This window comes from Pelodiscus sinensis, chromosome 15 (genome assembly GCF_049634645.1).
Source record: "Pelodiscus sinensis isolate JC-2024 chromosome 15, ASM4963464v1, whole genome shotgun sequence".
NCBI lineage: Eukaryota > Metazoa > Chordata > Testudines > Trionychidae > Pelodiscus > Pelodiscus sinensis.
The window spans coordinates 4026408-4041801 of record NC_134725.1 but is presented as its reverse complement, the minus strand read 5'-3'; the positions used below and the strand labels follow the sequence as shown (position 1 = coordinate 4041801).

Here is a 15394-nt window from a genome sequence, read left to right as displayed (position 1 = left end):
GAAAGGAAAATGGGAACAGGAAGATGGTGACAGGAAGATGGTGAAAGGAAAACGGTGACACGAAGACGGTGACAGGAAGACGGTGAAAGGAAAACGGTGCCAGGGAGACGGTGCCAGGGAGACGGTGGCAGGGAGTCGGTGGCAGGGAGACGGTGCCAGGGAGACGGTGGCAGGGAGTCGGTGGCAGGGAGTCGGTGGCAGGGAGTCGGTGGCAGGAAGACGGTGAAAGGAAAACGGTGCCAGGGAGACGGTGCCAGGGAGACGGTGCCAGGGAGACGGTGGCAGGGAGACGGTGGCAGGGAGACGGTGCCAGGAAGACGGTGGCAGGAAGACGGTGGCAGGAAGACGGTGGCAGGGAGACGGTGCCAGGGAGACGGTGGCAGGAAGAGGGTTCGCTCTGCTCTCAGGACTGTCCCGCTGGCCGCCGTGTGAAGCAGCAGCCGCCAGGCGTGTGAAAGGGGCAGGCTGGGGTTAAGTGCCCCCCCCGGATTGCCCCAGCCCCTAGCCCCCCCGGGCACCCTTTGGGGAGGGCTGCAGCCGCATGCCCCGGGTCTAATTCCTCTCCCCTGTGAGGGCGCGAGGGGAACACGCTCGGCTTGTGCCTTCCTCTTGCCCCCGCGTGCCGAGGGGAGGGCGGAGGAGGCCGCGGCTCCGAACTTTCTCCTCCCCCCCCGAGAGTCCGAGGAAGAAGAGCAGCAGCGACTGGGTTGAGTGGAGCCTTTTGCGCCCTAGCGCCCGGCACGCGCTCTCCCCAGCACCCTGCCACCCCGACTCCTGGATCTCCCTCGTCCCCGGCTCGGGGCCCCCTATGCACTAAATGCAGCCGCCCTCTATCCCTGGGGAACCTATATGTGCCCCCCTGGTCCCAGCTTGTTTGTAGACCCCACGCTGGGCCCTTGTGTTCAGTGCTGGCAGACGGGGACCCACGTCTCCGTCTCCGTCTCCGTCCCCGTCCCCAGCGCCTCTTCCCTGGACCCCCTTGAGTTTCCCTGGAGGGTCTCCGTGCCAAACACTCGGCAGAGGCGTCCCCACCTTGCTTCCGAGGGCTGACAGGCTCACAACCTACAGGCCTCTGCCTGTCACCGTCACCCAACACCCCCCTCACGTGGCAGCTCGGGGGTACTGACGTCTTTGCACCGGGTGAAATGCCCAGCGACTGTCATGTCGAAAACGTTCCGTGACAGTCGCCGGGCACAGGTCTGATGTAGACGGTAGACGGGAAACGGGGTGAATGTTGCGGCTGACGCCAGCGTTGTTCAGGAGGCGGGACTTAAGTGGTACCTCCACTTGTACCCGGCACTTAGCAACCGCAACCATCCACCAACCAGATCCTTCTTTCCGGGTGTGTCTAGACTAAAGAGTGTTGTCGACAAACGTGGACTTTTGTCGGCAAAACGATCCCTGCGTCTCCACTGCCGCCGAGGTCCGGCGACAGAACGCGGCAGATTTGTCGACGGCGGGAAACCGAATTCGACGAGGAATAACGCCATTTGTCGACAGGGAAATTGACCTGGGATCTGTGGCTGGTTTCTTGGAACCGGACAGGACATAAGAACGTAAGAGCGGCCGTACTGGGTCAGACCAAAGGTCCATCTAGCCCGGTATCCTGTCTGCCAACAGTGGCCAGCACCAGGTACCCCAGAGAGGGTGGACCGAAGACAACGATCAAGAGATTTGTCTCCTGCCATCCCTCTCCAGCCTCTGACAAACAGAGGCCAGGGACACCAATTCTATCCCCTGGCTAATCGCCTTTTATGGACCTAACCTCCATGAAATTATCTAGCTTCTCTTTAAACTCTATTACAGTCCTAGCCTTCACAGACTCCTCCTGCGAGGAGTTCCACAGGTTGACTATGCACTGTGTGAAGACAAACAGAAGCTAGGGACACCATTTTATCCCCTGGCTAATAGCCTTTTATGGGCCTAACCTCCATGAAATTATCTAGCTTCTCTTTAAACTCTGTTCTAGTCCTAGCCTTCACAGACTCCTCCGGCGAGGAGTTCCACAGGTTGACTATGCGCTGTGTGAAGACAAACAGAAGCTAGGGACACCATTTTATCCCCTGGCTAATAGCCTTTTATGGACCTAACCTCCAGGAAATTATCTAGCTTCTCTTTAAACTCTGTTCTAGTCCTAGCCTTCACAGACTCCTCCGGCGAGGAGTTCCACAGGTTGACTATGCGCTGTGTGAAGACAAACAGAAGCTAGGAACACCATTTTATCCCCTGGCTAATAGCCTTTTATGGACCTAACCTCCAGGAAATTATCTAGCTGTCAGGCTGCCACCTCAGTCTGCGTCAGCCCATCCCGAGTGCCGTCCTTTCTGGGTGGGATCCGGAGCGAGGGAGCTCCTTCCGCACTGGCACAATACATACACAAGTGAGGGCCCACGAAAGTACCCCCAAACCTTCTCTGCCAGGTGTAAAACTGATTGACGCACACCGTGCATCGGCAGGGAGAAAGAGCCTTGCACCGGAGCCGGGCGAGGAAACCTCGAGGGATTGGTCCCCAGGTTAATTTGCTGACGATGCGACGGAGGCATTGGAACGGAGCGAGGGGAACCGTCTCGGATGCTTGCGGCAGCTGCTCCAAAGCCGTGGAACCGGACGGCTTCATTTCCCCGTTGCTGGGAAATCCGCTTGTCGAAATCATTCAGAGCCTGAATAAGGGACAGGCTAACTCCTCCCACCGGCTCCTGGCAGGCTCATCACATTGCTGGTCCTCACGGGCTTCGGTTACCAAGGCTGTCCGTCCCGCAACACAAGGCAATGCGAGCCCTCCCTCACCGCAGTCCTCGGGCGAGGGGGGGGAGCCGCACAGCACCCCCCAGGAGGGAACGGCCGAGCTGGAAGCACCATGTTTATCACCGTGAGCTACGGAGGTAAGTGGCAAGAGCTCGGATTTCGCCCGGTGGTGTCTCGTGTCAGGAAACACGGCCGCCTGTTGCGTGTTCTTGTTCTTCCCACCGTGCAGGGCTGCTTCCACTTTGCCTGAAGTCTTAACCAGCGTATTTGGGGTGGCTGTGGTGTCTAATGGTTAGAGACTAGAGCAAGGAGTCCGGGGGGGGGGGGGGGGGGGAGTCCCGGCAAGGCCTCCCAGCGGCAAGAGGGTGAGGTGGGTTCCCACATGGCCAAGGGAATAGGGTGCGTGCTTTTAGAGAACAGGGTCATGGGTTTGAGTCCTGCCTCCCCTAGGAAAGCCAGACTTGCTGTGGGAGCCCCCTGTGCCTCAGTTTCCCCATATATCAAACCAATGTTTCACCTCCTCTGGAAAGAGATTTGAAATGCAGGGGGTGGTTGAGCAATGTACTGAAATCAGAGCCAAGCGTTGTCCAGTATTATTTGCAGGCACAGGCCTCAAAGCATGAAAGGAGACTGTCCAGAACGGATTGGCCTCCCCTGGTGTAAAAAGAGCCAAAATTGCAATGGATAGAGCATGAAGAGCCAGGGCAAAGCTGTTGAGGGAATAAAAGGTTCCAGGCCCATGCAGCATACGCAGTCATTTAACAAAAGACACTGGCTGTTTTGCAGCTGCCCTTAAACGTTGTCTAGGCAGATATCCACTGGTGATCTAGCTGAGGTGCCCAAACTCACCTCATGTGCCAGTCGCAGGTTGGCAGAGGGGAGAGCAGAGGGCCCGGTTGTGCCGACTGTCCCTGTTTCTTCTATTTCAGTGGTTCCCAACCTTTTTGAGCATGCAGACCCCTTTTCAATTTATTAACATTTCCTGGGTGCTTCCCACCTTCCTTCCTGCGGGAGAGAAAAAAGAGAGACGACACAGAGAGAGGAAAAAGAAAAGAGAGAAAAGAAAATAGAGAAAAAGAGAGAGAGAGAGAAAAGAGAGAAAAGAAAAAAGATGAGAAAAAAAGAGAGAAAAGGAAAAAGGGAAGAGAGAAAAAAAGAAAAAAGAGAAAAGAGCGAGAGCAAAGAAAAAGAGAAAAAAAGAGAAAAAAGAAAAAAGTTGAGAAAAAAGAAAGGACAGAAAAAAGAGAAGCAAGAAAAAGAAAAAAGAGAGAGAGAGAAAGGAAAAAAAAGAAAAAAGAGAAAAAAAAGAGGGAGAAAAAAGAGAGAAGAAAAAAGAGAGGAAAAAAGACAGCGGAAAAAGAAAAGAGAAAAAAGAGAGACAGAAAAAAAAGAGAAAAAAGAGAGACAGAAAAAAGAGAGAAAAAAGAGAAAAGATAAATGAGAAAAAAGAGAGAAAAGAAAAAAGATGAGAAAAAAAAGAAAAGCAAAAAGAGAGGAAAAAAGACAGCGGAAAAAGAAAAAAGAGAAAAGAGCGAGAGAAAAGAAAGAAAAGAAAAAAGATGAGAGAGAGAAAGGAAAAAAAGAAAAAAGAGAAAAAGCCAAAAGAAAGAAAAGAGAGAAAAAAAAGAGGGAGAAAAAAGAGAGAAGAAAAAAAGGGGAGGAAAAAAGACAGCGGAAAAAGAAAAAGAGAAAAAAGAGAGAGAGAAAAAAAAGAGAAAAAAGAAAAGAGAGAAAAAAGAGAGAAAAGAAAAAAGAGAAAAAAGAGAGAAAAGAAAGAGAGAGAGAAAAGAGAGAAAAAGATAAAAGAAAAAAGAGAGAGAGAAAGGGAAAAGAGAAAAAATAAAAAAAGCCAAAAGAAAGAAAAGAGAGAAAAAAAGAGAGAGGGAAACAAGAAAAAGAAAGAGAGAGAGAAAAAAGAAAAAAGATGAGAAAAAAGAGAGAAAAGGAAAAAGAGAAGAGAGAAAAAAAAGAAAAAAGAGAAAAGAGCGAGAGCAAAGAAAAAGAGAAAAAAAGAGAGAAAAGAAAAAAGATGAGAAAAAAGAAAGGACAGAAAAAAGAGAAGCAAGAAAAAGAAAAAAGAGAGAGAGAGAAAGGAAAAAAAGAAAAAAGAGAAAAAGCCAAAAGAAAGAAAAGAGAAAAAAAAGAGGGAGAAAAAAGAGAGAAGAAAAAAGAGGAAAAAAGACAGCGGAAAAAGAAAAGAGAAAAAAGAGAGACAGAAAAAAGAGAGAAAAAAGAGAGACAGAAAAAAGAGAGAAAAAAGAGAGAAAAGATAAATGAGAAAAAGAGAGAGAGAGAGAGAAAAGAGAGAAAAGAAAAAAGATGAGAAAAAAAGAGAGAAAAGCAAAAAGAGAGGAAAAAAGACAGCGGAAAAAGAAAAAAGAGAAAAGAGCGAGAGAAAAGAAAGAAAAGAAAAAAGATGAGAGAGAGAAAGGAAAAAAAGAAAAAAGAGAAAAAGCCAAAAGAAAGAAAAGAGAGAAAAAAAAGAGGGAGAAAAAAGAGAGAAGAAAAAAAGGGGAGGAAAAAAGACAGCGGAAAAAGAAAAAGAGAAAAAAGAGAGACAGAAAAAAAAGAGAAAAAAGAAAAGAGAGAGAAAAGAAAAAAGAGAAAAGAGAGAGAAAAGAGAGAAAAAGATAAAAGAAAAAAGAGAGAGAGAAAGGGAAAAGAGAAAAAATAGAAAAAGCCAAAAGAAAGAAAAGAGAGAAAAAACGAGAGAGGGAAACAAGAAAAAGAAAGAGAGAGAGAGAGAAAAGAAAAAGGAGAGAAAAAAGAGAGGGAGAAAAGAGAGAGAAAAACAGAAACAGAAACAGAAAGGATCAGGCCCACTGTGATGGGCCTGATCCTTATTTTTAAACTTTCCACGGACCCCCTGCAGTACCGTCACAGACCACCCAGGGTCTGTGGCCCACAGGTTGGGAATCGCTGGTCTATTTCATCAGACTAAGGTCGCACACACCAAACCAAATCCACAGGCTTCTTATGAAGCAGTGAGGCTACTCCTGGCTTGGTTTGCTTTCTGGTTGACCAGGGAAGAAGTCCAGGTGTATAGCTCCAGAGCGGTCTATGATACATCCCCTTTCTGCAGCTAAATTGCCCCTGCTGGTTGTGTTTGCCACGCCGGCTGCCATGAGCAGAAAACCACTGTCTCTTCATTGTACTTGAACCATCTACCACGGCGTCTGGGGTTGGGTGGGTGGGAATCGCTGTCTCTCCCATTGCTAATTCCCTTGTTCACCTTCCCAGCCGACTGCCACGAGATTGTGAACGTGCAGTGCCGTGTCCTGAGTCTCACCGCACACTTGAAGCGGAAATGCCAGTGCAGGCCAGAAGGTACCGTATCTCCGTCCCTCACGTAGGGCCACCTACTTGGGGGATTGACACAGATGCTCTTCAGAGATGGAGCTGGTGGAAAATGGGTCCCATTGGGGTGGAGAGGGTCAGACAAACACACAGATGAAGTATTTCTCTCTGTCTCATAAAAGGTCCCTTCCTCGTGGCCCTACGTAGCTTGTGATCAATGCCACATACTAAGAGTCCACTAGGAAATACACATCGAGAGTCCCATAGTCCTTTCCTAAGCACTGGACAAAATAGACCAGTGTTTCTTAAGCTTTTTAAGACTGAGGAACACCAAACAGTTTTTTTTTAATTGGACAAACAAACAAAAAAAAAGATCGCCTACCCCTTTAAGGGCGGCCATTTTGAATTCTTCGCCGCCCTTAAAAGGGGTTGTTCGCCCCTTAAAGGCCGGTTGTTCGCCGCTGCACACCTTCGACTGCCTCGTGGCACACCGGTGTGCCGCGGAACACACTTTAAGAAACACTGAAGTAGGCAGACAGCCATGGCTGGTTGGCGGTTTTAGTGACTGAAAAACATTGTCTTTACAACACATGGAGGCAGAACACTTCATACCAGGAGGGGGCAAGTGGATTTCCTATCTCTGTTACCAAGTCCCTTGTCCAGGTGGAGTCTCTTACCGACTGCACCTAATGGGCGGAGCAGAGGGACAACTTTACACAAGGACGCCCGGGAAAGTTCATCCGAATAAACGAAAGCTTGAAATTCAAATTCGATTCATTAAACGGCACTAGCTGCTCACGGGGCTACAAGCTTCTTTCGAAAGAGAGCGTTCACACCTCAAAACCGGATCAAAAAAGTGATGTGCTTTTTCCAAAAGAGAGCATCCAGACTGCACGGACATTCTCTCGAAAGAAAGCCTGCCTCTTCTTTCGAAAAATATCTCTGCTCTGCATCCACACATGCCTTTTTTCGAAAGAGCTCTTTCGAAAAAGGCATTCTTCCTTGTAATTTGAGGTTTACCAATGTCAAAACCGCCCTGCGTTCTTTTGATTAAATTTTAAAAGACCATGATTGTAGCGTGGATGTAGGTGAAGGGTTTTTTTTTTCAAAAACAGGGCGGTTTTTTCGAAAAAACAATATAGTCTAAGCATACCCTTATTCAGAATTCAAGAGGCTTCCATTTGGCTACGTTTCGGCGCTTTCCTCAGTGATCCCTGGGATAGATCTAGATTACGTTTTTCTTTTGAAAGGAGATAAGCAAATTCGGCGCTAATTTGCGCAGCTTCTCCCGATCGCTTTTCCGAACGCGGTTGTCTCGAAAAAGAAAGCAGTTTGGACGCAGTTCTTTTGAGAAAAGGGATAGATCTAGACTACGTTTTGCTTTCGAAAGGAGCGATGCAAATTCGGCGCTAATTTGCACAGCTTCTCCCGATCGCTTTTCCGAACGCGGTTGTCTCGAAAAAGAAAGCAGTTTGGACGCAGTTCTTTTGAGAAAAGGGATAGATCTAGACTACGTTTTGCTTTCGAAAGGAGCTATGCAAATTCGGCGCTAATTTGCGCAGCTTCTCCCGATCGCTTTTCCGAACGCGGTTGTCTCGAAAAAGAAAGCAGTTTGGATGCAGTTCTCTTGAGAAAAGGGATAGATCTAGACTATGTTTTGCTTTCGAAGAGAGCTATGCAAATTTGGGGCTAATTTGCACAGCTTCTCCCGATTGCTTTTCCGAACGCGGTTGTCTCGAAAAAGAGTGCAGTTTGGACACGGTTCTTTTGAGAAAAAAACCCCACCCTTTTCCGCGCACCTCATTGTTTGAGGAAAAAGGGTTCTTTCGAAAACGGTGTTTTTTTTCCGAAAGAACTGTGTCTAAACAGCTTTCTTAAAAAAAAATTGTGTTCGAAAAAGCGATCGGAAGAAGCTATGCAAATTAGCGCCGCATTTGCATAGCTCCTTTCGAAAGAACGTCGTCCAGATGTGTCGAGAAGCCAACGCGGTATGAATTTTAGAGCGGCAGGTAGAGACCGACCACGTGCAGGTGTGTCGGGACGTGCGTCTTAATCCAACCTCTCTCCCCAGATTGCGTTGATCTTCTAGATGAGTCCGGGACGCTGATGAACCTGAGCCAAGTGGAAAGTCCTGGTTCTGAGCTAGCCAGGAAATACCTACAGGAGAGGCAGCATTACATCCTCATCAGAGTTGTGCGTAAGTTTCTTGCCAAACCCCCTGTAAGCCAAGAACACGGGGCGGTAGGGGGATAGAAAGAAACCATGTAGGGATTGTATCATGCATCATGTCTTACAAGAGTGTGAAACAATTACTTCTGGAAGGGACGTCGCAGGCCGATCCAAGCCCGCATAGGTTTCATGGCTCAGAAACAGCATCCAGAATATGAAGTGAATTAATTCTGAACGAATTCTGTTGGCAGGAGGAGAAAACTCAGAACCGACGTGTTATGAATCCCTCCTGGAGAACCTGGAAGAACACCACCCTGAGCTGGCAGGTGAAAACGGGTACCCGAGTCCATCAAATCACCCCAGAAACACCAGTGCTTTAGATGAATGGTTCCCAAACGTTTCAACATACGGATGGACCCCTTTTCAATCTATTAACATTTCATGGACGCCGCTCCCCTTCCCGCAGGAGAAAAAAAAAGAGAGAGGAAAAAGAGAGACAAAGAAAGAAAAAAGAGGGGAGGGGGGAGGAAAAAAGAGAAAGGGAAACAAGAACAAAAGAGGGAGAAAAGGAAAATAAGAGAAAAAAGAGAGAGAGGAAAAAAGAAAAAAAAGAGGGCGAAAAGAAAAAAGAGAAAATAAGAAAATAAGAGAAAAGAGGGAGAAACAAGAAGAAAAGAGGGAGAAAAGAAAATAAGGGGGAAAAAAGAGGGGCAAAAAAGAGAAAAAGAAAGAAAAAAGAGAGGGAAACAAGAAAAGAGAGAGAACAGCGAAAAAGAGCGAAACAGAAAATAAGAGAAAAGAAAAAAGAGCGAAACAGAAAAGACAAAAGAGCGAAACAGAAAATAAGAGAAAAAAGAGAGAGGAAAAAGAAAGAAAAAAAAGGGAGAAAAGAAAAAAAGAAAGAGAAAAGAGGGGGAAACAAGAAAAAAAGAGAGAGAAAAGAGAAACAGAAAATAAGAGAAAAGAGAGGGAAAAGGGAGAAAAAGAAAGAAAAAGAGAGGGAAACGAGAAAAAGAAAGAAAGAAAGAAAGAAAGAAAGAAAGAAAGAAAGAAAGAAAGAAAGAAAGAAAGAAAGAAAGAAAGAAAGAAAGAAAGAGGTAAATGGGAGAAGACAGAGAGAAAAGGACAGAAAGAGAAAGAAAGAAAGAAAGAAAGAAAGAAAGAAAGAAAGAAAGAAAGAAAGAAAGAAAGAAAGAAAGAAAGAAAGAAAGAAAGAAAGAAAGAAAGAAAGAAAAAGCAGGGGAAAGAGGAAAAAAGAGAAAAAAAAGAGAGAGGGAAACAAGAAAAAAGAAAAAGAGAAAAGAGAAACAGAAAATAAGAGGAAAGAGAGGAAAAAGGGAGAAAAAGAAAGAAAAAGTAAGGGAAACGAGAAAAAATAACAGGAAAAAGAGAGAGGAAAAAGAAAGAAAAAGCGGGGGAAAGAGGAAAAAAGAGAAAAAAAAGAGAGAGGGAAACAAGAAAAAGAGGGAGAAAAGAAAAAAGAGAAAATAAGAGAAAAGAGGGGGAAACAAGAAAAAAGAGAAAGAGAAAAGAAAAAAAGAGAGAGAAAAGAGGGAAACAAGAGAAAAAGAAAGAGGAAAAGAAAATAACAGAAAAAAGAGAGAGGAGAAAGAAAGAAAAAGGGGGAAAAAGAGGAAAAAAGAGAGAAAAAAGAGAGGGAAATGAAAAAAGAGGGAGAAAAGAGAAAAAAGAGAGGGTGAAACAGGAAAAAAGAGAGGGAGAAAAGAGAGAGAGAAAGGGAGGATCGGGTCCATGGGGGGCCTGATCCTTACTTTTAAACTTTCCACAGACCCTCCTGCAGTCCCATCGCAGAGCACCAGGGGTCCACAGACCACTAGCAGCCAAATTGCAGATCCACCCGCTCCTGCCCCGCCATCACCGCTGCATTTCACGGCCCTTTGTGCAGAACTTGGCCTGAGGTTCCTTTTGTGACTTTTTCCAGGCCTGACTTGGCCCACCATAGATGTTGCTCTGAATAAAGGAACAAAAGATCCCAGGAACACGGGTGAAAAAAGACACAAAACTAACCACAAGCCAAACCGTGTCCGGTTAGCTTAAATGGGGCACGATTTTCCATCCGTACTGCGCCCGGAGCTTCTTAATGTTATCTTACTAATCCTCACCCCATCCAGGAGCAGTAGGTAGGTAAGTCACCAACCCCGTTTCAGACACGGCCCCAAAGAATCGGAAGAATGACGGGTTTTAGCTCAGGATAAACAGGGAGGCTGTGTCTACACTCGCAAGTTATTCCGGAAAATCAGCCGCTTTTCCGGAATAACTTGCCAGCTGTCTACACTGGCCGCTTGAATTTCCAGAAAAGCACTGACGATCTACTGTAAAAACATCAGTGCATTTCCAGAAAAACTATGCTGCTCCCGTTCGGGCAAAAGTCTTTTTCCGGAAAACTGTTCCAGTAGACAGCACAGTAGTGTTTTCCGCAAAAAAGCCCCGATCGCGAAAATGACGATCAGGGCTTTTTTGCGGAAAAGCGCGTCTAGATTGGCCACGGACGCTTTTCCACAAAAAGTGCTTTTGCGGAAAAATGCCCTGCCAATCTAGACGTACTTTTCCGAAAATGCTTTGAACGGAAAACTTTTCCGTTCAAAGCATTTCCGGAAAATCGTGCCAGTGTCGACGTAGCTGGAGAGTGGGTCGGAACAGGGATGCGAAAGTCCAAAAACCAGTTCTTCGTTTAGAAAGCCGGAGCCTCGCGAGAAACTAACCGCTGGTTTCTGGGTTTACTCCCCAGAGCGGCTGCAGAAGTTATCCGCACACCCTCCGTTGAAGGACGGCACGGGGAAGACTTCCACGCAGAGGAAGTTCGGCCAGGCTAAGGAACCACACCTGGGTTCTCCAGCCAAGTTGAGAAGCACACAGCAGACTAAGAAAGTTTTGTCCTCTCCAGCAGGCCCAGATACATAGGTCAGAGGATCGCTTTTTTAACGGAAAAGTTTTCTTAAACTGTGCGCCGCGGAGAACACGAGAGTTCAAAATGGCCACTCTTAAAAGGGCAAGAGCCCTTTTTTTCCCCTCCATAACTTCTCCCCAACCCTTTTTTTTTTTTTTGCTCAATAACTTTTCCCTCGGTCTCCCTCCCCCCTCCTTTTTTTTTTTGCTCAACAAAAAAATCCTGGGTGTTCTTCATAAAAAAAAAAATGATGTTTGGTGTTCCTCGGTCTTAAAACGTTTAAGAAACATTGCTCTAGACCAGTGGTCCCCAACCATTGGAGGTTGTCGGGCACCAGGGGGCGTGGCCGTTCGCCCGCCGGGTGCCAGAGGGCAGGGACACTTGTGTGCCATGGCGCACCCCCCCCCCCAAGCGCCACGCGCCCAGGCCTGGCGCTCCCTCCAAGCGCCGCACGCCTGGGGCCGGCGCTCACCGTGCGCCTGGGGCCGGCTCTGGCACCATGCGTGCACCACATGCCCGGGCACTTGGCGGGCGCACACAAATGCCCCCGCGGGCACCGTGTTGGGGACCACTGGTCTAGACTACATTCCCTCTTTCGAAAGAGGAATGCAAAGGAGGAAAATCGAACATGCAAATGAAGCGCGGATTTACAAATCTCGCGCTTCATTTGCATAATCTCTTCCGATCGCTTTTGGGAAGAGATTTTTTTCGAAGGAAAACATTAGCACTCTTCTGTCGGAAAAACCTACCCTTTTTCGAAAGAACCCTTATTCCAGAAAAAATGAGGTTTACAGAATTCTTTCGAAAAAGGGTTTTTTTCCCCCCGAAAGAACAGCTGGTACTTTTATAAGAAAAATAATAATCATGTCATTTGAAGTAAACGTGCCTTTCGTTATTGTGGTGACCTGCACAGCATGCACACTCCGTATGGGGGAGTAAAGCGGATCGTATTCTTTCTGCCTCATCAAAACCGTTATTTGCTTTCTAACGGGACACTCTTAGGACAGAGACTGCGTCTACACTGCCGAGTTTTTGTGCAAACACGGCCCGTTTTGTGCAAACATTCGCAGGGCGTCCTCACCTCAAGGCCGTTTTTGTTCAAGAAACTTTACACTGAATCAAAAGAAGAGAGAGTTTTGCGGAATAGGTCCCCCTCTTTCTACGAGGAACAACAACGTTTTGGGCAAGAAAATTTACAGTGAATCGACAGAACAGAGACGGTTTTGCAGTATAGGTCCCCCTCTTTCTACGAGGAACAACTCCTTTTTGCACAAGAACTCTTCCACAAAAAGGTGTGCGAACATAAGAACGGCCATACTGGGTCAGACCAAAGATCCATCCAGTCCAGTAGCCTGTCTGCTGACAGTGGCCAATACCAGGTGTCCCAGAGGGAGTGAATCGAACCGGTAATGATCAAGCCACCTCTCTCCTGTCATCCGTCTCCATCCTCCGACAAACAGAGACTAGAGACACCATTCCTTACCCATACCGGCTAATAGCCATTTATGGACTTAACCTCCATGAATTTATCTAGTTCTCTTTTCAACCCCGTTATAGTCCTCGCCTTCACAACCTCCTCTGGCGAGGAGTTCCACAGATTGACTATGCGCTGTGTGAAGAATTTCCTCTATTTGTGTTAAATCTGCTGCCCATTATGAATTTATCTAGTTCTCTTTTCAACCCTGTTATAGTCCTCGCCTTCCCAACCTCCTCTGGCGAGGTGTTCCACAGATTGACTATGCGCTGTGTGAAGAATTTCCTCTATTTGTGTTAAACCTGCTGCCCATTATGAATTTATCTAGTTCTCTTTTCAACCCTGTTATAGTCCTAGCCTTCCCAACCTCCTCCGGCGAGGAGTTCCACAGATTGACTATGCGCTGTGTGAAGAATTTCCTCTATTTGTGTTAAACCTGCTGCCTATTGGTTTCATTTGGTGGCCCCTAGATTTTATATTATGGGAACAAGTAAGTGGGGATAGGAAACAGGGGTTTTGCGCACAAAGAGGCAATCGAATAAAAGCACAGGTGCCCTGGTGGCTATTCTGTGAATAGCAATCGGAGCTTTCTTGCAAGACAGCGTCTGTGCAGTGTGGACGCTCTTGCGTGCAGAAGCGCATCGCTTTTCCGAGGCGCTTTCACAGTGTGGCGGTGTTGTTGTGCACATTTGTGCGGAAGATCTTTTCCGCAAAAAGCTTCTTGCGCAAGGAGCCCGCAGGCTAGACATAGCCTGAGTAGGCCAAAGTGGATCACTGAGGAATATTTGCATGAACCAGAGTAGAACGTATTTCATAAAATATTAGCGGCATGTCACGGAATTCAAATAGTGATTTAAGAGTGCATGGAATGCCGCACGGAATTGGTTTTTCACAGATGTGTGAGCCCATGTGTAAACACCAATTCTGAGGCCAAAGTGGATCACTGAGGAATATTTGTATGAACCAGAGTAGAACGTATTTCATAAAATATTAGAGGCATGTCACGGAATTCAAATAGTGATTTAAGAGTGCATGGAACGCTGCATGGAATTGGTTTTTCACAGATGTGTGAGCCCATGTGCAAACACCAATTCTAATCTCATTTGCAGTAAGTATGTTTTCGAGTTGCTCTGTTAGTTATTGCAGATTTGTATCGATGTTCCCGGGACCACAAATTCATCCCTTATACACAAAACAAAACCTGAATGTCCTTCGCATCTAGATTTTCCCTTGGCCGTCTCTCTCATCATGGAGCACTTGTGGGCATGTCTAGATTTGCTTTCACTTTTGAAAGACGATATGCAAATTGGGCGCACATTTGCATATGCAAATTGGGCACACATTTGCATACCGTCCAATCACTTTTTCGAAAGAGGTTTTTTCCCCGAAAAAGAAAGTAGTCTAGACGTTGTTCTTACGGGGAGGGGGAACCCTTTTTCAAAAGAACCACGTAAACCTCATTGTTTTAGGAGGAGCTTCAATGGGTAGCCGCGTTAGTCTGTTACTGTAGTGGATTTTTCACCCTTAGGCCAGTAGGTATAATGTCCATCTGTTTGCATTTGGAAAGGAAAATTATTTCCGTTCTCCAGTTATCTGAAGCGGGCTGTGCCCACGAAAGTTCATGATACCATCTACGTTTCGTTTGTCTATAAAGTGCTACCAAAGCAATTGTTGTTTTAGGAAAAACGGTGTGTTTTTTTCCCACCCAAAAGAACTGCATCTAAACTACTTTCTTTTTAAAAATAAACCTCTTCCAAAAAAAGCGATCGGAAGGTATGCAAATTCGCACCAATCTACATATCTTCTTTCGAAAGTGAAAGCAAGTCGAGACACGCCCTGGAAGTCAGATGGCAGAAGAAACGAAACCCGGCCCAAAGTTAAGATCGTGAAGTTTTGGTGAGGGAAAGGCCTAAATTTCAAGGTTGGGGTATGCCCATTCTTGTGTTATGTTTAGGGGAGAAATACAGCTTCCCCGTTTTGCCAAACAGCGAAGAGTAATCCAACTATAGTAGCAGAAATTCTTCTTACAAACCCATCCAGGGAATGAAATTCAGACAATTCCGTCAGGCGCCACAGAGAAAGGACAATTAAAATAACTAAGGCTGCGTCTAGATTGGCATGATTTTCCGGAAATGCTTTTAACGTTTTCTATTAAAAGCATTTTCGGAGAAGAGCATCTAGATTGGCACGGATGCTTTTCCGCAAAACCACTTTTCCCGGAAGAGCATCCGTGGCCAATCTAGATGCGCTTTTGCGCAAAAAAGTCCCGATCGCCATTTTCACCATCGGAGCTTTTTTGCACAAAACAAATCTCAGCTGTCTACACTGGCCCTTTTGCGCAAGAGTTTTGCGCAAAAGGGACTTTTGCCCGAACGGGAGCAGCATAGTATTTCCTACTATAAGAATTTCCACAAAAGCACTGATTTCAAGTGGCCAGTGTAGACAGCTAGTATGTTTTTCCAGAAAAGCGGCTGATTTTCCGGAAAAACTGGCCAGTCTAGAAACACCCTAAGAGTTTCGGAGAAATTTCGTCCACGTGGAAAGAGAATCCCAACTTTACCATTCAAAGCAGCGTTTTGCTTGCTGCCGGCAGCTGCATTCCTAATTGCGTCAGTTTCGATTTTGCTGCGTGTTCATAGAATCATAGAACTGGAATAATAATAGCCAGGAATGGACTTAGCCTCCACTTTTCAACCCTAGCTTTCACAACCTCCTCCGGCGAGGAGTTCCACAGGTTGATGGAATGAAGAAGAATTGCCCAGCATTGTCAGCTGTGAATCACCTCCTCATAGAATCCTTGA

At 46.4% G+C, this 15394-nt stretch overlaps 1 protein-coding gene across 3 annotated transcripts in view; it reads left to right on the top strand.

Annotated features, from left to right (window-relative positions):
* Positions 1 to 248: 248 nt before the first annotated feature.
* The window catches only part of C15H22orf15 (chromosome 15 C22orf15 homolog), a 24031-nt gene continuing 8885 nt past the window's right edge, over positions 249 to 15394 (top strand). The window contains exons 1-5 of one of the 3 annotated variants that reach the window (XM_075897853.1): positions 249 to 2882; positions 5986 to 6072; positions 8114 to 8239; positions 8463 to 8537; positions 10961 to 11133. In XM_075897853.1, coding sequence (XP_075753968.1) covers positions 2858 to 2882; positions 5986 to 6072; positions 8114 to 8239; positions 8463 to 8537; positions 10961 to 11133 — 486 coding nt within the window. In that variant the 5' untranslated portion in view covers positions 249 to 2857. Of the gene's footprint in view, positions 2883 to 5985; positions 6073 to 8113; positions 8240 to 8462; positions 8987 to 10960; positions 11134 to 15394 lie in introns of those variants that run through there. The other 2 variants (XM_075897854.1, XM_075897852.1) reach the window with 2 other exon arrangements.